Raw genomic sequence first — 27,199 nt, 5'->3', positions numbered from 1 at the left:
AGTAATTCAACACCCTGTAAATCCCCTGATTACCCTGCTATTTTTATGGTGCCTGATTTCATGTCGTGAGTGTGGTAGTGAGGTTCCATGACCCGCTGTGCAAAGACAATCAAACAGCTTTAGGTCTTGATCTTGGGCATGGCCGGAACAATTTGGTTCAGTCACACCTCTAAATTGTCACTTAGCCCAGCTCTCTGTCATGCAACCATGCTAACACATGTTTTCTCTCCCCAGTGACTAAGCTCTTGAAAAGGAACTGTGAATAGAAGTGTAAACACCATTGAAACTCTTTTAGGCTTATCCTGCACTATGGCAACCACGGCGGCTTCAGGACATAACATTGAAAACTAACAGCATGTTAGTCCGTTATCTCCCATTGGAGATGTTCATTTCGCAAATCCAAACTTTTGTTTAAAAAAAAAAAGGCTAAGTAAGTGTTTGTCTGGCACTGTATGCAGCTGCAGATTGGATGCATTAATATAATATCAAGGGCAACACGACAGAGCATGTAGACTGGCTCAGTGCCCATCGTAATAAAGGACCATATCACCCAGTGCACTGTGAGGCACTCATGTATTATTTTTAGACAACAATAAAGATCTATAGCACAGATTATGTCAGGACAGTTACTGGTCAGTCAAATGTTGGTTTGGTTCTTTTCATGGGATTGTGAAGGAAATACTGTACATATATATAAATAATTAACTTATGAGACAAATATTAGAGAAACTTTCACCTTGATGCTCAGAGAGATGAACCTAAAATCCATGCCCTCTGTCACTTACTGATATCTGTTGGTAGCAGGTACTCTCCACATCTGGACTCCTTTCAATGGGCTCTCCTTCCCCACAGTAACATTGACATTTTTGTTCCTGTAGGTGCTGTCACACTGGGCCTGGGTCGGCCCCTGAGGACCACTGGCGCCGCATGAGTTGAACCACCACACCATCAGAGAAACCTCTAGAAAAACGGAGACAAAGAGAAGAAAAACACTGACATGAGCTGGTGGGAGACTGTAGGATTGTTGAGTGAGCTGTGAGATACAGTAGATAAAGCTTCAAGCATACTGAAATCTTCAGTCAACAATTCTCCACCTATTCTGCGTTCAAAGTGGATTAAAAATGACACGGTAGACAAAGAATGCTTCAACTAGAGCTGCACGCTACCTGAGGCAGAGGGCTCAGGAAGGGGGCTGAAGATATCCTCCAAGTCTGTCAAGGGCAGCAGAGAGTTGATATCTGAGTAGAGAGGGAGTAAAGAGATAAAAGGTAGTCACAGTCGCACATTAACATTTTTACTTGAAATGATAAACATACAGAAAGGACACAAACCAAAGGAAATGAGAACATTTCAAGAAAGGATGAAAGAAAGAAAGAAAGAAAGAAAGACTATGGTGGATGAAAACAAGACCAAGTCGTGTGCAGGACGGACCCATGAATATGTTTCTCTTAGACTTCTTCTTCCACTATGTCGCCTACAGAAACAGTAGATTTTGTTAATTTATTGGTGATCTCACTCAATGTAGTGTCTGGATAACATTCAGCATATTGCTGTTCACATTTTTACAAGACCAGCAGTCCAGTGCACTGCCCTTTGTCAAATTTCTTCTAAATGGTCAAATTCATCCTGGAACATTATAATTGGGCCAGAAAGAGACTTTTCACATGGCTGTGAAAGTAAAAAATGACAAAAACAACAACAACAACATGTGAATGCTGCCAAATAGATTTACTCTCATTCTTCATTGTAGAAACGGGGCATGGCTTGTATGGCTGAAGAATGACAGCAGTCATCAATGAGAAATTGGATTCCACCTGACTTACAAATCATTTTCAAAGTAAAGAGAAGAGAGAGACCCGTATGATATAACTGCTTTCAAGTTACTGAACTTTTCTTTCTTCTCTGAATTCTTTCGGCTGATGTGAACTGACTCGACTCATCTTCACAAATTTGACAGCGAGAGAGCGTTGGGTCAAGTTTATGATAACTGTATAAAAAATGTAGCTGCGTGGATTTATTAAACATCCAAATATGAAATCCTTCATTGTGTTACCAACACATTAACTTGAGATAAAACAATGAATTTTTACTGGTTTCAGAATGGCATAGTAGAGTAGTAGTACTAAATAATAGTAAATAAACAGAGTTGAAATGTCACCTTGAAGAATTTCAAATCAGTTTTCTCATAGTTACTATTTTTATTACATTACAAATGGTGGCATTGCTGTTATAGTCTGTAGCAGTTCCTGGCGGAACGTTAGCAACAGCTCACCTGTAGTGAAGCAGGTTGCTCCAAATGCAATTTCATCAAGCGCAACATCAGCATTGGAGCCTTCTCCCCACACAGCTGACACCTTCACGTGGAACCTGGTGCAAAGCAGAAACCATTAATGTATTTATAGAGAATTATTATCAATATGGTCTTTATGTGAACAACAACATTTTCCGATGTGTACAAAAGCAACTCCTCCTAAAGAACAAATGTTGATTCAAATTCTTCAGATGGATGCAGCAATTTTCTCAAGTATCTTAAGTATTGAGTGCACTCATCCTAAACATCCTCACCATCATTGTAAAATTGTTATGATGCTTCTGATTATAATAACATTACAGAACTTCTGCTTTGAAATGATCTAAGCAAAGTTGAATAATAGAGGGAACTTTTATACACACACTCCTTCGACTGTGGTTTTTCAGTGTCAGTCTTAATCATCGAGTTTGCGATTTTTTTGTTATCCTACTCCCTACCCATGACGGAGGCCAGTCAACTGCAGGGCAACATCTTCCCAGTCGTCTGCCCGCTGACCATTTCTCTCCCAGACTAGTGGCGCAGTGGTGGTCTCGTTCTCCTCTATAGCCACCAACAACGAACCATTGAAGTCCCCATGCATATACAGAGAGAAGCGCAGCTGCACAGAAAAGACAAACGGTCAGCAAATATTTAGCAAAGGATTTTTCATATGATTGGAGCTCAGCATCAGTCTCCAGGACAAGGGCAGGAAAACAAAAACACTCAAATTAAATAAATCAAACACTGTATGAGTCTAAATAACTGACCTGGCAGGCAGAAGAAGAGACTGGAGGAGGGAAAGAAGAGCTCTGAATGGATGCCTCTCGAACAGAATCACTCTCTCTTACTTGCAGAAACAAGAAGTACCCTGGGGGCGCACAACAAATGTGACACAGCAGAGCACTTCAGAATAATAAATATACAGTAATAGTTTGAATAGTTTTTGTTCAACCTACAACTTAATTGTTGTATTGCTATGAATGAGAAAATGGAGCAGATGAAATAAATCAACACAGAAGAATGGCAGCTGTTAGTGACACTGGCTTAAATCTAGAGACAGTTTAAGGTCTGTTAGCACAAATATATTCTGCAGCTGGATTGAAACAAGCCAGTTGAACTCTTCAAGGTTTTGTTGTGTAACGTTATATGGTAGTAATCTCACAAGGCATTCCTATCATTGGCCGGGTCTGCAATAATAATAAAAGAAAAAGGCTGAGCGATTTACTATGAGTATTTAACTTTCATCTCTCCCGGACACAATAATTCATTGCAATGGTAAAAGATGAGAAGAGGACTAATAATATAATGAGCAAATGAGATATTACTATACCCATTTCACATATATACACAAACACACTAAGAGCCAACCTGGAGTACTCCGCAGAGTGACACCCTGCATGTCTTCTTTCTCCAGCAGCTCATCTTGAGCGACCCTCCTCCAGGCCGAGTGCGGGTTGGACACAGACCAACCACATGTGTCCTGTTCAAACGAACAGTGTGAGCCAGACGGAAGACCACCTGAGGAAGAGAAACATTGTGATCATATTTCACTAAAGCAGACATCACAGCTGCTATTACGTTCACATTTCACTATGAAGTCATCTTTCTTCTCCCTGCATATACAATATGCCTGAAGGGGTACCATATTTCTTAATATGAAAATGTGTTTGTGTGTGTGTGTTGGTGTGTGTGTGTGTGTGTGTGTGTGTGTGTGTAATGTGAATGGTTGTTTTTCTCTATATGTCAGCTATACGTTAGGGATGTACCCCCCCCACCATTACCTTCAAAGGATAAGAGGTATAGATGATGGATTTATGGATGGCGGAACAAATGCATCCCCATTATTAGGACGAGCACAGTAATTTCGCTACCCCACTTTTGGCTGACCATCATACAGTCCATGCAATGACATGATTATACCTAAGTATCCTATACCAATGATCATTTTACCATCTTCAGCAATTGACAAAAATGAGGTGATAAAAAAATGACTCTGTGGCAATCATCCTCGTCACCCTGGGTCACCCAACACACACACATACTTTTTGCCAGTGTACCAACTTGTCTGAATCAAAATGCTCAGGGGCGGGAAGAGACTTATTCAAACTTGTACAGATTTTTGATTTAGTTTCAGTTTTAGTCAGACACTTATTAAATTAACTAAATGAATTATTAAATACTTCACTTTATTTAATTATATCCCCTTTTAGCCAGCTGCTCTGCACTGTGCTTTCATCATTATTATCATAACTCATTTTCTCATTCAAGAAGGTTCACAATAAGGGGTGGTTTCACAGTGAAGCTGAATTCTTGACATTTTCCTGAATTTTTCCGAAGGGGGCTGTATGTGAGTCCGCAAATGTTGCTCTGGACATTTTGTTGTTAGACTTTGAAAAAGCCTTGTGAGACCCTCAAGTTTGATTTTCCAAGTCACATTGAGATGTCTTGTAAGGCTAATGCATTTATATAATTTGTCCTTGTTGATGACCTAGTTACAATCAACCTACAAAATGTTTTTAACAATATAAATTCAAACAGGAAACAGCCATTCTCCAAATAATCATTTCCTGTCCTAAGCCGCCCTGTTATATACTGTTCTCGATGCATTCTTTCAAAGCAACCTAAATCCAAACTGCTGCAGGTGGCTGTTTCCAGACATAATCAAAGAAGTGAGTTGGTATAAAAATGCAGAAAATGGTTTTAATTACAGCCACATATGTATATTAATATTTATACTCATCATTGCCCTGTGGAGGTTTGTGATGATGTCAGTGACTGTTGTTTTCTTCACAGCTCTCACAATATTGCTGCGGTTGTTGTCTTTGGCAGACCTATTCAGTGTCGTATTGGCTACGCTTAATATGCATAGCAATTTTCCCTTTTTCTCTGCTTCAAATGGCTTTTCTCCCATAGGTGGCTCTCTGGTTTTCATGTTGGTTTTTCCACTTTAACAACAAAAACAAATGTTCACAGACAAAACCTAAGGTTTAAACCAAGAGTAGACATTCAGAGCTATTAAATGTTTAAACAATCAGTCTACAAAGGCAAAACCTGTTGGGATTATAGACTCTTGGCTTGGTTTCTGGTTCAAGAATCCCTGTTCGGATGGATTGTGTGTGTTCGTCTGTCCCCTCTCCCATCCTGACAGTGTGTGCTGCTGGCTAGGCAGGACCTTTTTTGTCAGAGTTTTGTTAAAAGCTAGATGCCACTGTTAGTCAAAAAAAGTTGAAAAAATAAATAAATCGATGATTGTAGGTCGCTTTGGTCAAAAGCGTTAGCAAAATGAATCTGATATAATATTATGTAACCAGGTCCTTGGTGTTGTTCCTCTGAAGGAATTCTTAAAACCATCTTTTGTTCTAACTCAAATAACTTCAGTGCACGAAAAAAACAAATTGGCCTTAATGTTCCGATAGTTTTTGTTTTTTTTGCTTTGCTGTTTTAGTAGATCTGATTAGGTAAAGAGGAGATGATATGTCGCAAAGAGGTAGGCTGGAATCAAACCTATATGATTTGCACATTACCTGGTGAGAACCATCATTCAACATGACGATGAGTAATTTACTGATACAGGCTAGATTTTACTGATTAACCACTGTAAAAAAACAACAACAACACCCGGAGCTCAACTGTTATCCAGCCCCGTTTCCCCAGGGGATCCACAAAGGATTCTAAAGTAAATTGATTTCATTATTTACTTGTTCTCAAAGTGGTGAAGTGTTTTTCTTTGTGCTAAATGATTGATGTTTTTCAAAGATTTATCATTGATATCATATCACATAAAAAAATCGTTAAGAGCTCATTTTTAGATATTTTTAAATGCTCTCGAGATGAAAACTTAAAAAAAAATTAAAAAATTCAAAGCAGAATGAGCATGACATATCAAATATGATTTCCATCTTAAGAAGAAAAAAAACTCCAGCAGATAAGACCATTTTGATGCAAAGTATTCCAGAACGGAAGCTGCACTCAGGCTTCCTATTTCATGTAACCACATAATAGTTACCCGCTGCACTTTAAATTCAGTATGCTGTATTGAGGCACTTAGCATGGAATAATCTGGTACCTCCGGTCAAAGGATTAATAATTTATCATGGATTTAAACTTGCTTTAGGACTTCTATTCTGTGGGGTGGCCTCACTTAACTCTCCACCCACAGTCAAACAAACGATATCACCCACACATACACATCATTTGCTTTTTATATTGCTTTAATACGCCCACTTTCAGAATCAGTCCAACGGCGCAGATTAAATCAAATGAAAAATTATCTATCAACGTTAAAGGGTAAATTCTAAATCCACCTACAAAGGTGCATTTGAAGTCATAAGTTAAAGAAATTCAAGACGATGTTTTCACTAAAGGCAACATTCATTTGGTATCCTATGATTTATTTATTTGTAATTTTTGAGAAATGTTATCTTACCACAGATGAAGCCCTCATCCTCTCCATACTGACAGTCATTGTGGAAGTTGCACACTTGGCTTGGGTCGATGCAGACTTCGGAATGAACACAGTGGAAATATTCTCCGCAAACTGCATCCTGGTGTTCTGCATCCCATCAACCAAACATATTGTATAACATCAGTTATACAAACTTACAATATTGTGATCAAACATTGTGTAACACTTTGAAATTGCTTTTAGCAATGAAAAGTGCTCTATAAATGCAATTTATTATTATTTTTATTATTATTAATACAATGTTTCCCACCATTTTTTTCCTTGAGACCTATTTATACAAAGCAGTACCTTCTTCTGATCTCTTTTCACAGGTTGTTTGTGAGTAGTTCACACAAAAACTGATTTTTCTTCTCAATTTGAGTTCCTAAAGACCTGGGAATTTAAATCTCACAAGAATTAAGCAAAATTTAAAGAAAAGTCTGACACATGAACATAGTTTTGTTTTGCTGAATTCAGGAATATTATTTCTTTGTGAACTCTCAAACAACCTAAGGTGCGGTTCCCCAAACCACAGGTTGTAGAACCACTGTTCTACACCATGAAACACTGAAAAAATATTTCCACTTTTCTAAGAATTTTAAGACATTTTTGTTAAACAAATATAAGAAAGATGGAGCAGTAAAGAAAAAACACTAAACCAAATTCTTGTCAACTATTGGGTTAATGTTTAAATTACTTTAAAAAAAATAGTCATTAAAGCTTGATATTTCTAAACGTGTGCGCCAACGGCCAGCAGTCAGTTTGGTCAAAGATGCATATTAATGGAAGTGACTACTAAAGGATTTGGCTTAAAGAGAAATATGTCAATGGTGCATCTGCAGGACATGATGAACTCACCTGATTCACAGTCTATGAACTCCAGAGAGTCCAGAGCCACAGTGACACCATCTTCCCACAAACAGGAAGTGTAGAGGAGCGTCACCTCAAAGGGCTCTTCCATCTGGCCAATCACACTCTCCAGAACCACCCACTCAGCCCTGTATCAACCAGTCACAGAAAAGTGTATTATAAAGTCCGTAGCCATTAACATCCTTCATTCATCATCAAGGAGGGTTTTGGTTTGTATGGTTACATTTTAATATACAGTATTTCTAAAAACAATAACACAAAAAGGTAGGTCTTGAAATATAGTACATGCTATTGCTGCCAGCATGGTTCATGTTTTCGTAGAAGCCTGTGCAGTCAGACGCAGCAGCAACCAACAAAAGTCACCTGCTATCAATAGCTGAGCTAACAAGGTTAATAGGTAAAGTCATTAGCAAATTGAAAGATAAAGAGGTTATGATGCATGCAAGCTGCAGTTCTCTAAATGTCATGTTGTTTATCATGATATCCATGAATCATGAATAAATTCACCCTGAAGGCCTTCGCAACATGTTGAAATAAAAGATTTTCTTCCTCATAAAAGTCTTTTTGGCTTGTTTTGAAACCCTGTTTTTAAATTATCTTGTGGCCTTCATCTTCATTCTTATTCTGGCCAACACCTACCTTTTATAACATAGTACCACCACCATTGTCCATGTGTATAGAAATGTCTAACAAAACACTCCTTTAGTGGTCGCATGCACAATATGCGTGTCGACCACATGATACAAACAAAAGCCCATCAAATCATTTCACTGCTCTGCTCGGGGCCAAAAGCTTAATACACATCATATTCCATCTGTCTCCCTGATAAGTTTGTTTTTTGTTTCGATTTTTTTTTCCACCTGTCACATTCGATTTTTCATGCAACAACTTGCCAAAGCTGTGCCACACAACTTCTATGCTCTTGCAATAAAACTCTTGCAGTGGATATCTAAATATGAACAATTTTGTTAGACATCTGGCTTTAAATTAAGGACTTTTTATTCGTCTGCCGGCCAAACTGTCTCTGTCCTTTGATTTTAATCTGAACAACTTCAAATTTGGCGCTTGTGTTGCTGCAGTTTCCAATGTGAACTTTTTTTAGACTGTTAATAGAATCAACAGACAGATTCTTTCATTTTTCTTTTAAACTTGTTGTTACCATGGTAAGCACATTTTCTTTCACTCGATTCGACTTGATTTATGGCACAAATGAACTACGTCACCCATTGCTTTAACCAAAACAAGGTAGAGAACAGTGTTCTCCCGGTATCTACGGCAGACGAATTGACAAAACAATTCAACCTTTCAAGAGAAAAAGAATTGGAGGAACAAAAGCAGTCTGTCTGTCTCATTCAATCAAATTTTTTAATTCCACCATGGCTGTGTGATGGCAGCTTTACTGAGCCTCACTTCACACATTACAAATCCATTTCAAAAACAACACTCTTGCTATCACAGTTTCTAAAATGAAGATAATAAATACAATCTAGGGGCCATTTCCCAGGCCATTAAGCTTCGGTTTTGCAGGAAATATTTTTGATTCTAACTAACATTGTTGACTTCTGAGAAAAATCTATACAGGTGAAATGTGGCAACGCGCTCAGCAGAAGATGAGTCACAGGGTTTGTGCTTTGAATGGAGAGTGCGTCCAGAAGTTACTAAAACTAATCTACTAGTTAGTTTGGGAGGAATAGCTGCCCATCTCATAATGTAATTGCTCAGTCCATTACTGCAAAGACATTAACAAAGCCGGTGTACAAACTTAATGCATATGCCTATCCATTCCTCTTCTGTCCAAACCAATTATATTCAAATTCCTTTCCGGAGTCTGCATCTAGAGACAAGAATGCTTTTAGCTGCTCTAAAGACGGCTGTACTTCAGCATTAGATCAATAGGAAATAAACGATACACAGGGGACTGCTGTCCCCACAATCATAATTCTACAGTTTTGTCCCACATGGCTGGTAAGAAAATGTTTCTTTATTTCACTGTAAAATGTATTAGTTTCTGTGCCCTTGTATCGTCTGAAGGCCTGTGTCATCTTTCATTGCAAAGAATCTAAGCCCCCCTTTGATTCTTTTCACAGACTGGACCTCAAATTGACAAGCACTTCAATCAGAAAAGATGCAACGTTTTGCTTTTTGACACTAATTAAATGGACACGCTGTACTGCATTAATCATGAGGGAACTATTCCGCACAAATAGCACTGCAGAAGCATGGTAGGCTTGTTTTTAGTGTGTTTGCTGACCTGCGGTCATCTCGCCTCCCGTGGTTGAGGACCACAGAGTGGACAGCTGAATCGGAGAGAACTGGTTTGATCAGGAGCGTTAGGTTCCCAGAAGCTGGATCGGACTCAAACAGAGCCACCTGCAAGATGCAGTGCTTGCTGCTTCCTAGCAAGACCGGGCTGGTTAAGTGGAACTCGCATCTCCCAGAGGCCTCAGCAGCAGACGAGGAGCTTAGGAGAAGGAAGTGCCCTAGAGAAATAGAACAGAGTAGAAATTTAATGTTTGACAGTTTAATAGCAGCTTCATTAAAATGCCAAACTAAAACTGTTCCATAAATCATCTGAAAAACTCTTTAAAGTGCTGATATTTTTGGTTTACTGCAACAGGTTTACGTGCCCGACAAAGGCATGTAGACCACATGCTGAACTGAAATGACTGATCTACAGCTGATTTCCTATATGCGTCACCAGCGTGTTCCAACCCCTCTGCTGTAGACGAGCAACGGAGCTGCCCATGAGAAAGTTCGTCACTGGCGCGCTATGAATCCTGTGATTGGCCGGGCCAGGAATGATCCACCCGTTTGGATCCTTCGATACTTGGGAATGGATGGGCACGTGTCGGACGGTTTGAATGATCCTTCGAAATGGGACAGCCTAGTCGCGCTGCTGTAACGCAAAGGGTCTTCAAATGTAGCATCTGAAGGAAGCTGCCCCTGAATTGGGACACAGCTTGGACCATAAAGATGACAGCTCCCTTAAAGTGAAGCCAAACATCTCGATTGTCTCCTGGTGGCTGGCAACAGTACAGGTCATGAACTAAAAAGTTCCAGAAAATGCCAAATCTTTAAGGATTTCTGTCATTTTACATTGTCTTTATCACACTGATGAATATCCAAGTGTATACATTAGGTTTCTAATCAGTTATTTAATGCAATAAAATGGAGTGAAACATCATTATTGACAGCTGAGACTGACAATTGGTCAAGCGAGTGTATTGGCGGGACCTCGATACCACGGCTCCACACTGCACAGTCTCTGGCAGACTTGTGTAACACAGAAGACCTTTTTCATGCACAAGAATGATATATGACATACTAAAGGAAAGTGAAAACCCGAAAAACATAATATGGGAATTTAAGCTAAGGACAACTGTGAGACTTTGCTTTCGGACGCATCAAGTATTAATTCAAAAAAGTACGTCAAAAGATTAGTGAATTTTCTACACTCTAAATATGGCCCCATTCAGACCTGGTATTAAAAACCGTCTCTCAAGTGGTCAGCTCTAGGTACAGGTCGCATTTGAGATTCGATCACATCCGATCAATGCGGCCACATTATTTTTAGTACGAATGAAACAAACGAAAATGTGTCCCGGATTAAGACCTACTAAGCTGACATCCTCTGACCTGCTAGTTTCATAATGAACCTAAAGTATTTTTATACTTCTTCTAAGTGTTTTACATGCACTGAGTTATTTGTGGCCTTGACTGCCAGGTATTGATTTTCTATTGTTTTTTGTAAAATTTCATTTCACAGTAGAGCTGCTCACAGCACATTGATTCGCTCAGCCCCTCCTGGCTCACCTCTCCCTCTCTCTCTCTCTCTCTCTCTCTCTCTCTCTCTCTCTCTCTCTCTCTCTCTCTCTCTCTCTCTGACGAACACATACACACACTGACACAGGAAATATCTGTACAGTCAGACTAACTTACACATGTGTGGCCTTTGCAGACAGAAAATATATACCTGTTTATTTGCTTATAGACTGGGAAAAGTGAGATTCCATTACAAGTGGTCACTTGCTCAAGGATAAGCGTTCCTATGTCAGGTGTGAACCAACATACTCAGAGCTGTCCAGCTGTGATCTCGAGGTGGAAGTTAATTCCAACTCTTAACAGGGCCTATGTTTCAAAGAAGAACAAATCATGGGCAGCATTTTGAATCTCTCAGTGAGCTTCTCCTAAGTGAGTCACTGCAATCTTACCGTCAGAGCTTCCCTCTGAGTGGTCAGTCGCAGGCATCGTCCCGACCTGTGCGCTTTCTGGTTGCTGTGGCGACACCACTGACCAGTCACTTTGGTGGCTGTGATTTGATGGAGTCCAGATGCACAATGACTCAAAATCACATGAGGTAACTGCCAGACAGAAAGACAGAAGAGCGTAGCCTTCAACTCAGTGTTTGCTGGTTACATATTCAAAGATATGGGATTTTGTTGAATGCCAGAAAAAGTGATATTGTTTAACATTCCATCCAAAAGTTTATATGATAAACTGCACCAGGAGCAAAGAATTTGCCAAATAAATGCATATATCCCTAACGTTCAAGCAGTATATTTCATTTTTGATATGTTGATGAACAACAACACCATTATTAAACATAATGAACGAGAAATACATTTCATGAACATAAAAAAGCCATTTTCAGTTTTCTCAAAATCCTGAAAAAGTAAATTAAATAATTTATTGACAAGGCCACTCACCAAGTCTGCAAACTCCTATAAATACACATTATTAATTACTGAAGAGACTGAGAAACGCAGAACTGCATTACAATACACAGTGTTATACAATCATGAGATACATACCGGATGCTTTCCATTTATAGTAAGTATATGCTATCGCTAGTGGAAGAAAACACAAAAATGTTCAAAAATATCCTATCATAGTGCTAAATGATGTTTTTAAAAGTTCCTGGAGTCAAAGACTGATCATAACCTTGGCTCATGGTTTAAATTTCCACTAAATTTAACTGAAATCCAAATTGTTTTCAACAGCCAAACAGACAGACTCTTTGTAAATTCAGAGTGATTGTGTGACTGCCTGTGTTGGGGGTTAATGAACAGGATGAGAAAGGAGGAGGCGAGACGTCATGTGATGATGAGAGGAAACTGCAAATACAGCTAATATGGCAAACAGCCAGAGGAATCCCTCTTGGGGATATAGGACAGAAATAGGCACATTATTAATTCATTGTTCCTTTGAAAGTGAACTTCATTTCATTCTGTAATTTCATTTTTTACTTTCATTCTTTAATTTCATTCTGTCTTTTTGTCTGGGTTGGTGCCAAACTGTTTTCCTTCTTTGTTCTTCACATTTCACAATCTAACAGATCAATGATGTTACGCCTCATTCAAACATGCATCTGAAAATTCATAAATAAAAGGATTTTAATTTTTCAGCATCTGTACATGCACTACATTCAAGTGAAGTTTCCTCTTTTAATTGTACTTTGCAGTTCGGATTCATTGGGAGCTGAACTTAGTAGGTGGGTGCAGTGAATCATTGCAAGTAATGTTAATAATGATGCAGGTGATCACGAGAACACTTATTTGGTGTTTCAGGGAGTGTGAGGCTCTTACTTGGGCTATCGTCTTCTGAGTCCAGGTGACGAGGAAACATCTGATCTGAGTTCTCCTCTTGAAATCTGTCCAAAAGTGCGAGACAGGTACTGCTAACTGAGGACAGAGAGAAAGATACAGACAGAGGGGGTGATTACAATACTCGTTTTGCTTATGATGGCAAGGGTGGGTGTAATGATTATGAAACCGAGACAGAAACCACATTACAAACATCCTCAATGAGATTACATGACAACGGAACCTAGATATTCCAACCCGCAGCCAATGCAGCAGGCGCAGCCTATTGAGATTCACAAGTGACACAATTAACACTGGAACACATGTAAATCAATAAGTTAGGACAAGATTAAAAAAAAGAAATGTGTATATATATATATATATATATATATATATATACATATTTAGATCGAGGTCTGAACCAAACTGAATTGAAGAATCTTTACAGGCTTCTTGAGTTCTGCAGTTACCTGAACTGAAGAAGCCTCTTGGATGAGATTTGAAACATCTTTAAGAAACTACAACCAGTTGCTCCTTATTCAACACCCTTGTGGATTCCTGCACTAGCTGCGTTGTCAGACGTCTCCATTTTGGGTCCTGTGAATAACTCACTCTCACAGTAGCAAACCCGCCCGATTTTGGGTAAATGGTTGTGATTGGCCTGACGAGTTTCAGGAGGTATGGAACAGGATGGATGCCACACTTCAGTGAGTGTGAATAAACATAAGCTTGCTGTTTCCAGGCTATAAATTTTCATTACCATGGAAACTATTATAACCAGTTTAATCATACTTTGTTATTTGTTAAATTGATATAAATGTGTTACAATATTAAGGCAGAAAATATCACTAAAATAGCACCCATCAGGTCCCTAACCCCTCATCCTAACTCAACACTCTTATCTGTGTCATCTAAATTTGTTAGGGATGAAACAGAATAGTAAACTGTCCAATGTGCACCCTGCCTGAGCCTACTTCATGCACGGACTAGCTTCAGTCATTCAGAATCACTTGCTTCAGACAAGTGATACGTGACAAGTGATGGACTAAATCCAGAAATAGGACCACTACCAAACATCACACAAACAACCAACAGCCTTATGTTGGAGAATGGCACTGAACATGGAGACAGAAGATGACAGAGGGAGGGGACTTTACACGTGACATGGCATTCAACATGCTAACTAGTGTGACCACTAGACAATGAGAGAGTTAATCTTATCTCAGTGGGTCATCGCAACTTAACCTCTCTAAGGCCCTCTGAACAATGACAAGGCTGTTCCCTCATGCCCGTGAGGCAAGGTCAAACAGGTCAAGCAGGAAAAATTGAATTATTAAAAGGACAGTTTATTAAAAGCAGTTAGTGATGATAATGATGGGAGGGTGAGGGGGTCATGCAGTTGAATGGCAGCATTGCTATTCATCGGTAATTATGGAATTATAGCAGCTATGGATAGATTCCTGTAAACGGAAAGCCAAAAAATTAATTAGCCCCAAAAAAGGGGATTCATCCAAAAGAAAAGAAAAACATTAACAGACTATTATTAACATAATATAGTAAACTTTTTTTCCCGGGAATCCCCCTAAAAATCAAACTCCCTTTCACTTCCTTCAACTTGTTTTCTTTTTGCCTTGTCCAGTTTGAATTGATTAAAAATGAGGGGATAAAGTCAGAAAAGGCATGACATTTTCCAAGAGAAAACAGGGAATGGAAAAAAGTTAGCAAGTTACTTTGATGACAATCCAAGGTACAGTCTGTGCTGTTGGTGCACCACAGGCTTTGAACAGGGGGGACGACTGAAAGATGTCACTTCTTTGATAAGCAAAGGCTTTGGTTAGTTTCTAAGGGCAGAGACTGTGTGAAGGTAGGTGGTGTTGTAGAGGCTAAAAGCTGCTGCTGGCTTTGTACTGAAAGTTATTGCCAGTAGCTCAGAAACATCATCTCATCTGATGTGTTTCTGAAAAGAAATTGCTGAACCTATCTCCTCCATAAGGTAGAGCCATGCAGCTCTATGAGGCTGTTCTGAGACACATCAGCATGCTAACATGTTTACAACGACCATGCTCAGAAGCTGATGTTTAGCAGGTGTAATTAGCATGTTAGCATGTTAACATTAGGTGATTAAAACAAAAAGTAGTTGTAGATAAAAGATGTGGCTAATGTTGCCTTGAGCTGCTAGCACAAATTTCACATATTAACTGTCTGAGCCCGAACCTGTCGTATGCGACAGTAAAGGCGTCCCGTTATAAAAGTCATCATAACATTTGATCAGTTTATGGAACTTACGGTTTGTTTTGAGGGGAAGCTAACACTTGCGCCGTCCCAGGCGGGGCTTCCGTGCGACCCGGGGCCCTTGCAGAAGATTTGCAGTGCGGCCTGGAACTTCAGTGTCTTTTCGGAGACTTTGTACAACATGTCCATGATGATAAATCCAACATTGAATGACTTTGATGCTCATTTTTATCCCGTTTTTCAAGATGTTAAGGGCTACTGTTGTTGTTCGCGGACTTCTCACCGTCCATTTCTGATCCAGTTGACCAATCAGAGGCTTTGTAACATATTTGTACCAATCTAACGCTGTGTTGTCGACTGGTGGAAAAAAACAAAGATTTTACACTGAAAACAGGACCTCTCACTCTGACCTGTTTAATCCTACTACTACTACTACTACTACTGACACTCCTCTGCGTCATTGCAGACAGAAACTGCTTAGCAGAATGGTGACTTTTTGGGTTGAAAAATCAAAGGACTTATTTGTAGACAAATGAACATAACTTTTGATTTGCATTAGAAAGAATGTTTTGAATTGATTTTAACTTATAGCCAAGGCATCAAAGACCAGCTTTCAAGAGGGAAAAATCTTCATCATTGTTGTTCCGTTTTGTTTTTGTTTTGTCTTTATGGTCATATAACTATTTATACATTCATGTGATATCACCGAAGCATACATATTCTGAAAGCCTAGGTTGTCCTGAAAAAAAACATGGATATAACTTGACTGTACATTGCAGGGTTGAGGTTTGACAAGAATTATTACATGAGGTGACACGGCGGACCGAAAATAGTAAATAATGTCTTAGGGTTCAGAGGGTTAAGTAGTACTCCCCAAAACCTGTGAACAGACTTTAGAGGTAAACAATTGTTGGAGTGACTTATCAGGAGGGGAACTTGAATGTTGTACCAACTTTAATTGCAAGATATTTGTGTCAAAAACACAAACGTCATAAACAAAAAGATCTAAAAGATGTTCAAAAAACAGGTTAATACATCAAATAGTTATTTCTTCCTAGACCATAGTGGTAGAAAGATCCACACCTATGTGGAAGATGACCGATGTACAATTAACACTCAATTAAGTTAATTCCTCCTTCCTTTCCTTGAAGGTCTGTAGCCCACTTCTGGAACCGATTTAACGATGAGGAATGCTGCTGTAAAAAGCACTGAGGAAGTATGAAAGGCCAAGAATCTATCTCAAAGTTCTTTATGCTGAGTTTTCATGTGCTGAGAGTGAAGCTTCATCTCTCGCCAACTGCTTAACGAAATCCTGATCCCCTAAAATCCCTGATCATTCCCTCCCAGGACTTATCCATTGTTCCCACCGGGAAGATACACAAAGACAGCTGAACTGATGGAGCCATGATCTGCAAGATACTGACTTTGTAGCATCAAGTGTGAAGGCTGAAGGAGGCTTAAAGGGAGATTAATTGACAAGGCTAAGTAATGGAGCATAGAGAGAACACACAAAAGTAACACAAAAATCATTTTTATGTGAGCGACATCATCATTGTGGTGGGGTTGAAAGAGAGACTGGTTGGCATGTGTTCAGAGAAAGTAAACCGGCAAATTGACTGCACCCTGAAACATGTGATTTTAAGTAAACATGAGATAGCCAGCAATCACAAACACTGTATTTACATAAAGTTCTTTCAAATACATTTTTTTTACCTATAACATTTATTTACAATTTACATAATTGTACTTTTCAAACTGTTTTTTTTACTCATAGTTTAAATATCAAATTGCCAGAAGAGTTGGAGTGTTGAAATTGCTTTAAAATACACTATAGTCATCATAGAATTTAACAGACCAACTCACCAATTTTTAGACTCACCAGTTATTAGACAATGATTGTCTAATAACCAGCTACTCGAAGTGAACAAGCACCTAGGAAATATCTTCTATGATTAAGTATATAATATCAACCTTTTTTTTAATGCTCATCATGCAAAAGAAAACTAAAGATCTTTGTCATATTTTTCATTCCTTATATTCAACTCGGCTCTCCCATCAAGCACATAATTCTCAGCCCTACATCCCATGATTTTGGAGGCTAGAAAAAACAAGCAAGCAAAGGTTGCAAAAAACTCTGCTTTAAAGTCTGCCTGGACATAAACTTAAAAATCCTGGTGAGAAACAAAATGTGCAGCTCAAAGCATGTTTATCTTCCTCCCAGAACAGATTATTTTATACTGCAGTTTGATTCATCATGAGTCAGAATGATTCACACGAGGGAGCTTCAGCAGTAAAAACATTAGTTTAATAGTTGAAATTCTGGGTTTATTTTAGTATTTCGAAGCTAAACATTAACTTTCAACACATTGTTGTAACTGTGCTCAGAGGCCTGTCCAAAAGCAGCACATACCTGTACTGCTATAGCTGCCACAAACTCCTCTATTAAGCTCCAGAAACACACATTTGGAAAGAGTTGTACATACCAGCATGACTGAACTAGGAATCAACTCTCTACTCTAATTTCACGTCAATCCTCTGCAAGGTCATTAGAAAATAGAGGTATTAAACAGTAAAAGCAAATTCATACGTTTCTCAAGACATTTAAATTGGCCTTAAAGTGCTCAGAGGTTTAATGTGGGCAGATAAAATAATAAATATTGAAGAAACTTGGGAGCAATTATTGACCATCTTCATTACGACTGGAAGTTGAAGCAAATCCTCGGTCGTTGTTAAGGATTATGATCACAATAGAGATTCATAAGTATCGAAGGAAAACCTTGAAAAAAAGAGCAATTATAATAAAAGACAAACTAAAAGTCGCTCTCAAATATGTCACCATACCCTTCATTATAGTCTGAAAAGAGATGAGATGTCACAGTTCAATGACAGTATGGTAAAATAACATCTATCCAAAAACAATGTCAGGTAAACAGAAACATACTGTTGGTCGTTTTAGGCCTTTGAAAAAAAAAAAGTGCTGTTTCTGAGGACAGTCCTAGAATTATTAGAGAAGTGCTCTCGTAGAGTAAGTTAAAGAAAAGCACCATCAAAGATTCCTCATCGACTGTCAGGTTTTAGGTTTCCTTTCCGCTCATTACCTACGGGGGCAGCTCTTTGAGAACTTCTACATTCAAACGCTACTCACTCAGACATGCCGTTTGAAGAAAAGTGCCAAACTTTGTATGAATCATTAAGTCTGTAACAATGTTTTTGTTCAAGTGAAGACATATGACAACTTTAAAACTTTAAGCAATTCAGAGCCAAAGTTTTGAAATGGAAAATATTGTTATGGGGGGGAAAAAAATACTATACACCAGTCCAGAGTTATTTTGTGCTCATGTAAAAGGTTCCTTCAGCCATTCCGCTCTGTCCCAGTCTGTGAGGCTTAGAGGTTCATTCCCTTCTTGAGAAGAGACTTTATCAAAATAACAAGATTTTGAATGTGCATGTCCATGTAAAACTGCATGCATCTTCGCTGAGATGCTTCAACATCTCTCAGCATCCAGGCACATTCCTGAAGACCCATTCATGTGCAAAGAATCAGGTCTTTGGTATTTTCCAAAAGAATTAAGTCCAATAACTCAATTTGTGATTTAATTGGTTGCTGTTTGGATTCAGTTAGCTGCAATATTGTACTGGCATTCAGTTTCTTCTCAGACGTTCCTCTCTCTCAACAAAAAACACACTGACGTTCAGACAACTCCATGTCTGTTTACCAGAGCAGAACATGTGACCTTTACCATAATTACACTGATTGAATGTTTGGTGTGACGGTGATGGTAAAAGCTTTCAGTGCAGTAACATAATGTATTTTTGCCAGAAGATTTTCATTTTTGTGTGGAGCGTGTTTTTGCATGATGGCAGTGCGAATAGACACCAAGCCAACATAGCTTACTTGTTTTTTTACTGCCTTCATACTATTTATTTATTACTCCAGTCGCTCCACGTGGCTTTGCGAGATGCTCTGCAGGCCTTGATTCCACAAACTGAAAGTGTCTGTACTGTGGTTAAACTGACAAGTCTAAATAACATCCTGAGGAAGTGGGGTCTGGGGGGACTGAAGCAGCCCCTCTCATCTCCAGCCAAGTCAAACTCCCACTCAGTCTGAATGGGATGGTGAGCCGCCCCTCCTCCTCCTCCTCCTCCGACATCAAGTCTTAATAATGATCATGACAATATCCTGAAAGCGTGTGATGTACCATTATTTCACAAATCTAATGTGCCTGTTTGAGATTAGAGAGAAGAACATTGATGGCATTTCTCCTTATGTGCATGATGCAACCCGATTTCCAAATTCCGGCTAGGCAGGCCACGATAGACGAATGTTACCAGCAGAAACACTGCTGACGTAATATTCTTCTCGACTAAGCCTTACGTCAGGAGTCACACGCCCATGCGTCACCTGGTCCCAGTCATGTGATTAATCACAAATCAGTCTGTGATTTGAATCCCCTAACCCTTAAGTATTTTATGAAAAAGGCATATAATGATTCTCCGGGTAATGAGCAGCTCTACTCAGACATCGTATGAGGCAAAGGGGTAAACAAAGAACAACCAAACCTGCTGTTGGTGTTTGCCAGCAGTCGTCATCCTAGAGTCTGATGCAGCTCAGGGATACATTCACCGCACTACAAACTTCCTGACTTAATATTAATGAGAACTAAGTTGGTCTTAAGCTTGCTTGGCTTGTAGTGTACATTTCAGAACTACTCCCTCAAAGGTGTCAACAATTATCACCCTCTCCTCTGCTGTGCAGTACAGGAACAGTGCGGATTTCTGTTTCAATCTTTTGGCTGGCAGCTGCAATGTCTTCATAGGGGAGGTATTAATCACTGACAAATACTGAACTGCGTACTCACACTTATACCACCACTTATCAAATGTGTGTATGCTACTTATAAATACAAATTAAGGGGAAAGTATAATTTTTTTTAAAATAGGTAAAAAGCTGCTACGACAAATTTTATCTGCAGTGTTTTTTTTTATTTTTATTTTTGTAAAATGCTAATCACAATTTCTCACAAACTTTTGTCCAAACAATAGTCCAAAATCTGGACCCTGCAGCTTGTTTGCATTTAAAAAATTAAAAGATTAAGTGATAAACAAAATGTTGATTGGTCAACTGATCAACAGACCTTCATTCTCAATACGCTAATTATTTAACATCTCCTGTAGAAACTGTAAACTTTGAATTAATGTCAGAAAAAGTGTGATGTTACTATCAAACTTCCCACTGCTGGTTTAATACACAGCAATAAAGATGGAATATTATCATCCTCCTGTTCGATAATCCTTGAAAACACTACCAGTCTTTAAAACTAATTACAACCATGTGGGCGTGAACACATTTTCTAATGACTCATGACTGCCTGTTTATAAAAACAAGCAAATTTCTATTGTTATTATTCTCCAGCATTATGTCATTGACTTTATCCCTGGAAAATTTTACATCTGATTTTTTTTAATCAAGAGGCTCTGCTCAGCAAGACACACTGGCACAATGTGGACTATAACATGTTCAAGATGAAAAGCATAAAATCCACTGCGCACGCTTTGTTTATAGGCTATAAAGCCTAATATTCTGTACCTCTCAAGTTTTTATCGTCCTCTGCAGGCTACATTCAACACAAGTATCACACTTACTGCTTTTGCTCCGTTCACCTGACATGAGTACAGTTCTCAAGGCCCGGCAGACATCGGCTAAACGCAAGTTTACTGTGTGTTCGTTGCCGGTGCCCAGGGTGATAATTGCCCCCCCAAAAGTGTATTTTGCAATTTGGTGCAGTCGTACTGCACCAAATTACTGGTACTAGTATTCAACTGGAAGTCACGTGGTTTCATAATTTGTGTTCAGTTTCTGGAGTTCTAACTACTTATTTTATCAAATGTTGTCTGCCACGTTCTGGAACTTATTATCTGCATGGTCATGGTGCTTCAGGTGCCAAAGATTAATTTGAAAACCTCAACTGCAACTGCAACATCTTTGTCCATGCAGCGTCAACACCCACAGGATTTGTGTCTGTGTTGTTAACCCCTTGTTCCCTATGAGCAGGCTGAAGGGAGTACACACAAAACTAAAAATCTCTCTGGTATTTGTCTTTTGTTGTTGTTGTAGTAGTAACTTACATGACGTAAAGCCACAGTTAATAAAAAACATTTACTTTTAAAAACACAATTGGAAAATGTGTGAGACAAAGGTGAACTGGTTGACTTGATTTTATTCAATTTAATGGTTTTAGCTGTAAAACACGTGAAGAGTGCCACCTTCAAACTTTGACGTTTCCACACATTGCAGAATAAATTAAACTAGAGCTGAAACAATGGATAAAACCATCTGTACAAGATTAACCAGCAATTATTTTTGAAAATTGATTAAACAGTTAGGTAATTTTTTGTTTGTTTGTCCCTAAGTAGAGAGCATACCAGTCCCCTAAACATGCCTGATTTATTTCCATGTATTATTCCCAGGGAAATTAGTGAAATTGTCAAAAAACTTCCAGTGTCAAAGAAAGTGATAAAAATAATTCCTGGATCGGCCTCTTTGTCCAGATCCGTGCCAAAATTTAATGGGTTCTTTCTTGGCCCATGTCCCGTCCTTCCACCTTGTAGAAACCTCATCAGTGGTTTTTACATGATCCTGCTGTCAGACAAATAAACCAACCAAAATAACAAACAGACGCGTGAAAACATAATTCTTTGGTGGAGGTAATAAAAACATTAGTTACAACCCTAATTGAACCCCTCATTCCTCTTATTTATTTTTCTTACCTCCGACTCTTGTTTTGAATTTCTACCCAGCCATGGACGCCATGTTTATCTTTGACGTTGCTCACTAACTGTGTCTCTTGTTGCCCATTTTTTGATGACAAGAAAAAGAAAAACTTTAAAAACATCTGACAGGTTTTGCCTCGACTCATGGTTGCAATTGAATGCGAGAGTGGCACAGCTGGCTGCTCATCTGTATGTTATCCAGCCAGCAGAGTGACGCCCCCGAGGCACAGCTTTCATCTGCCACCTCGCTCTCTCTTCTACCTGGCTGTGGATACATCGGTACACCTGAGCAACAGACATTACACTCTCATCCAGCGGCCTTACTACACGGAAACAGGAGGAAACACTTTGTCTGTTTGTGTTAAGGCTGTTGCTGGTGCGGAAGGCGGAAAGCAATAAACACAAAGAGAGAGACAGTCCCAGAGCATAAGGTCTGTCCCGAAAGCCTGCCAGAAAAGATTCTGGAAGGAGGCGGAACAAGGACATGAGATACTTTGCAGGGGAAAGAATAAAATATATAAGTGATGTAGTTTGCACGTCTGGAAAACAAACTGAGTGATCATGCTCAGACATCCCACCAGCAAGACAGCTGAAATATTTGAGTGAAAACACATTTAATTCCCAAACATGTTAGAGAGTCTGACTAATTTACAACCTAACCCAGCTCCTCTCAGGTCAGGGTGGGCCTCCACTTTGACGTTTGTTTGATGTCCACAAAAGAATCAAGTTACTAATTGTGCCACGTAATCTCAAAAGTGTCACACCTCAATTTAAACAGCAGGATTTACTTATATTAAATGAAATTAAAACAAATGCTGGAGATGATCTTGTGTTTGTCTAGAAATATTTCCACACTGAGTTAAAGTGAATTGTTCCAGTAATGATGACAGTGTGGCTTGTCTGCAGCAATGACATTTAAACTCTGCTGATGGAGCACAGATCACTTTTTTTCAACATTCACAGAAACTAGTGGGGAGTGAGAGGTGCAAAGTAAAGCCAGATGTTTACTTTAAGAGGGATCATTAAAGCTGTATACACACACACGTGCAGAGATGTTACTGATGTGTGAGACTTACTGCAACAATCAAATAAACTAAAACATATCAGGCTCTACCACAATTACCTGCAACAGTGCAATGTTTACTCCTGAAGCAAACTTTTTTTTTTTTTTTTTTCAGTCATACCTCAAAGAAACCACAAATCACTTCCATTTCTATTCCAGTCCGTCAGGGAAAAAAGCAAAAGTCAAATCAAAGCTGGGGTCTTAACTGAAATGTAAGGTGTAATTCATCTGGTTTTCACTCTAGGAGGCTGAAAACGGGGGAAGCAAACTGACACTTTAAATTAAGTACAGACAGAAATAACTGGGCGGGATTGCATGTTTTAAATTCTTTCAGATAACAAAAGCAAGGTAGAAGTTATAGTGAAGAAAAATTGCACTCTCGCTCTAAAAGACCAATGGCAACTTTCAGCCAGAGACATAGCTGACGTCTGAAAGAGACTGCACTGCATTTATGAAATCTTTATAACATGCAAAGAGTTCAGTCAAAGAACAAGCACTGACTACAGAGAAGACAAGTGAGTTGAAAACCGTCACTTGTTTTGAATCACATTATATATTTTCTAATATACAAGAATCTTGGCAGTATTTTCCAATGCAACAACTAAAGATGAAGTTCATTTTAAAATACTGCTTCAGAAAATGAATTAAAATGAAATATTCAAAACCTTTTTCTTGAGGAATGTAACAATTTCAAACGATCACTTTACTTTATACCAGGATCACTTTCCTTTAGCTCCAGTAAATTTTAACATTGTAAAATTATTGTTTTACTACCTACGCCAGGTTTGTTTATCTGTTTACTTTTTTTAGCAGGGTACTAGGAAAAGTTATGCAATGGATTTGCATGAAACTTTGATCAAAGATAGGTTTGGCCATGGTGATGGGTGATATTCAATTTTGGTAGAGATCCAGATCCGGATCTGGGGGATTGCTCAGCCTGCTGCCAGTCTGCTCTCTCTGAGTGCTCTTGTGTAACTATGATTTAACTGCTCTTGGCCATTTGAGCCACATCTCACTTGTACAAGATGAAGGTAGCATTTTAATTTCAAAGTATTAATTAGGTTGGTCAGAAGGTGAAATGTTACAGTAATGCACCTTTTTCTAATTTATTATTATTATTTACTTTGTTTTAAAACTTAATACAGCCATTAATCACAGGATATATATTTTTTAGTATGAATCAAGTATCAATAGAATATTGGTTACACTGCTGTAAATGGAGATACAGTGCAGAAAAAAACAAGATAATAATGTGGAAGAATTATTTATTGCCTGGTAGGTTCTCACTTGGAATTTGCGTTGCTGATTTGGTGCATCACAAACATAGTAAATAGAAAAATAATGGGAAGGACAAAACTAATTAAAAAGCAAGTACTGCAAGAACAAAGGGAAACATAAAGACAGGAACTTAAAGTTCATGAGCAACAAGTGAACCTATGCAAAATTTGAATGTTGTAGATTATTTTTTTATTAAATACTAGATACCTGCGTAGTAAAGTGCTGGAAAACAAAATTAACTTTTAAATTAAATTAAAAAAGGTGTAAACACTGGTTTTCCGGGGAACTTATAAATCAGTATGGTATGATGTATTTCAAAAGATAAAGGCAAATACGCTACCAAAATTTCAGTGGTTCAGTTCTGTGACAAAATGACAATGTGTACTCACCAGGGCAATGCTGGCCTACTTTTCTCTCTGTACATATAAACCTTAAGGTATTTCTTTTAAGTGCAGTACCATATATCTGGCCACAAAACTGACCCCTACAGAGAGGTGGTCCGATGGCTGGTCGGCAAAAAATGCGTATTTGGCAATATTTTGGAATTAACATGAATACCAAAAGGGGAACCTGATAACACCATAATGACGCAATGTTCCCATGCACCACGAGAGCCCCGCAGCAAAATCTAATATGAAAAGATCTAAGAAAGTGCTCGATACTGAGCCGACAACGTCGTTTCTTGTAAAAATTTCCGCTGACGTCACAACTCTATTACCCGCTCGGCAAATGTCCAGACCGTAGTATCGCAATTGTCGGGAGGAATCATTGGGAGCATTTAATCACTTTAATCCCACATTGTTGATAAAGATGGAATTTGATCATTTAGATCTGCTGTTGCAAACTCACAGCACATAAAGCAGACTTCTATATAAGAAGCTATATTACTGTGAGTTTTGGCAAAGCTCACCCTGGGTTCGCTTCTGTCACTGGGACTGCAGTAAGAGCCACTTACTCCTTCCAGGGGACAGGCCAAGAGACCGACTCCTCCGGGGTCCAAGTTTCGGGAAAGAAAAATAAAGAGCTATTCTCTGCCTTCTCATTGGCTCGTCGTGACTGGCTCGACAAAATGAAGTGCACAGAGAGGTCCAGCAGACACAAGAACGTGACTGCGGAGCATGTGGACTTATTTACAAGGAAGAGGAAGCCCGTGTGAAACAGTTGTAACAACTATATGAGACACAATTTCTGGAAAAACAAGCCCCGACAACTGAAAAGTTGGTTGCCGATCAGAATGAGCAGGTGATCCAAATCTGCCCTCAAAATGTAAAAGGTGAAGTAATGTGCTCCGTGGGAACATTTGAAGCCAGATGGAGTCACAGTGGTGCTAATAAGCCAACTCTGGTGGATCCAAGTAAGCTCATTATAATTTATATGCCCACATGACATGCCTCTGCTGGTCCTGAACACTCACTCCATTCATATGACAATCAGGCTGATCAGCTCTGGTAGGCAAGGAGCACAAAATAAACATTATTTTCTTTTGGTTTTTCTTTTTCTTTTTTTTTTAAACATACAAAAAGACTGGTGGGAGATTTTAAAAGTGAACAGAAATAGAGCCTGTGAATAATTCATCATTTTTCAATATGCTGTGAACTGTCTTCACTATTGTTTTTACCCTTCTCAGATGGAGCAAACGCATGGAGGAGTCAACGAAACACATCTGGATTGACTAGCTTCATTGATGTTGAATAGAAATCTCAAAATCTCCTGTCATTTAGTTCATACAGCCACTGTTGCAAACGGCACACAATCTTCTGTAACTGGAGACCCGCTGAGTGTTGTGAGGACTGTTGCAGAGCCCGGGTCGTGCCAAGAGTTGTCGTGCTGCAGTGTGAATGAAGATAAATCAAATTCTCTCAAGTGTGCCTCGAGACAATATGACACCTGGACTGATGAGGTTTTTCACAGTGGATGTAAGAACATCCTTTGAGTGGGAGAAAGAGACAGAGAGATGCACGAATCAATCTGCTCCTGACTGGACCAAACAGTGAACCTGTGATCCCTGTGTGGTGGTAGACGGGCAGCGGGCGCAGCACAGCAGCTTTGGACAAATTGATTGATTCAATCGTTTAGTAATAGCATGAAGGAATAACAGGCTGAGGTGGCAAAGTTTCAGTCTGGCCAAACATGTCATTTTGCTTCAGAAAGCACTAATTGATTTAAGAGCCACGAATCAGGGTGGAAGTCAATTCTCCTGCTCACCTATCACGATGACGATGGAGAGACAAGTGTGTAGGTTCCTCATATAATCCATGGCTCCCCTCTCCTCGGCAGCTCCACAGAGAGTCCGTGTGGCGTTTGGCACCTTCAGGTCCTCATGGACACGTTGGAGACACCGCCACGAACAGGCTGCTGATGCGCACAGTGGACGGACGACGCACAGAGACGCGCGCTCCTCCCGGACAGTGTGCCTGTTTCTCCAAGTTGCGCACTGTTACTCATCCCGGTGATGCTGATGCTGCTGCTGCTGCAGCTCCCGGTGACGACACCCCCACCCCTCCCCGCCCCCTCACTGGGTATTAGTCACCAGTCATAAGGGCTCTTGGTCCTAGAGACGCTCTGTCTTTTTCCTTCTTTTTGTTTTTGGTCACGCGTCACTGTGCGCCTGCTGTCGGGATGCCTTTGTCACACAGACAGTGTAGAGGCTGAATACTAGCTGCTATGAA

The 27,199-nt window shown here is 39.3% G+C and overlaps 1 protein-coding gene across 4 annotated transcripts in view; it reads right to left on the bottom strand.

Moving 5' to 3' along the window:
* Positions 1–26,973, bottom strand: part of ltk (leukocyte receptor tyrosine kinase) — a 46,644-nt gene extending 19,671 nt beyond the window's left edge. For 3 of the 4 annotated variants that reach the window (XM_035611282.2, XM_035611283.2, XM_035611285.2), the window contains exons 1-12: positions 26,736–26,973; positions 13,190–13,285; positions 11,816–11,965; positions 9,856–10,084; positions 7,593–7,732; positions 6,717–6,842; positions 3,659–3,808; positions 3,058–3,158; positions 2,749–2,909; positions 2,273–2,367; positions 1,167–1,238; positions 786–960 (exon numbers count right to left, since the gene is read on the bottom strand). In XM_035611282.2, the coding sequence (XP_035467175.1) occupies positions 786–960; positions 1,167–1,238; positions 2,273–2,367; positions 2,749–2,909; positions 3,058–3,158; positions 3,659–3,808; positions 6,717–6,842; positions 7,593–7,732; positions 9,856–10,084; positions 11,816–11,965; positions 13,190–13,285; positions 26,736–26,787 (1,547 nt within the window). In that variant the 5' untranslated portion in view covers positions 26,788–26,973. Of the gene's footprint in view, positions 1–785; positions 961–1,166; positions 1,239–2,272; positions 2,368–2,748; positions 2,910–3,057; positions 3,159–3,658; positions 3,809–6,716; positions 6,843–7,592; positions 7,733–9,855; positions 10,085–11,815; positions 11,966–13,189; positions 13,286–15,472; positions 15,733–26,735 lie in introns of those variants that run through there. The other variant, XM_035611284.2, reaches the window with a different exon arrangement.
* Between the last annotated feature and the right edge of the window lie 226 nt (positions 26,974–27,199).

The sequence above is a fragment of the Scophthalmus maximus genome, chromosome 15, assembly GCF_022379125.1.
Source record: "Scophthalmus maximus strain ysfricsl-2021 chromosome 15, ASM2237912v1, whole genome shotgun sequence".
Classification (NCBI taxonomy): Eukaryota; Metazoa; Chordata; class Actinopteri; order Pleuronectiformes; family Scophthalmidae; genus Scophthalmus; species Scophthalmus maximus.
The sequence above is the reverse complement of the archived record's forward strand: the minus strand, read 5'-3'. Positions and strand labels throughout refer to the sequence as shown.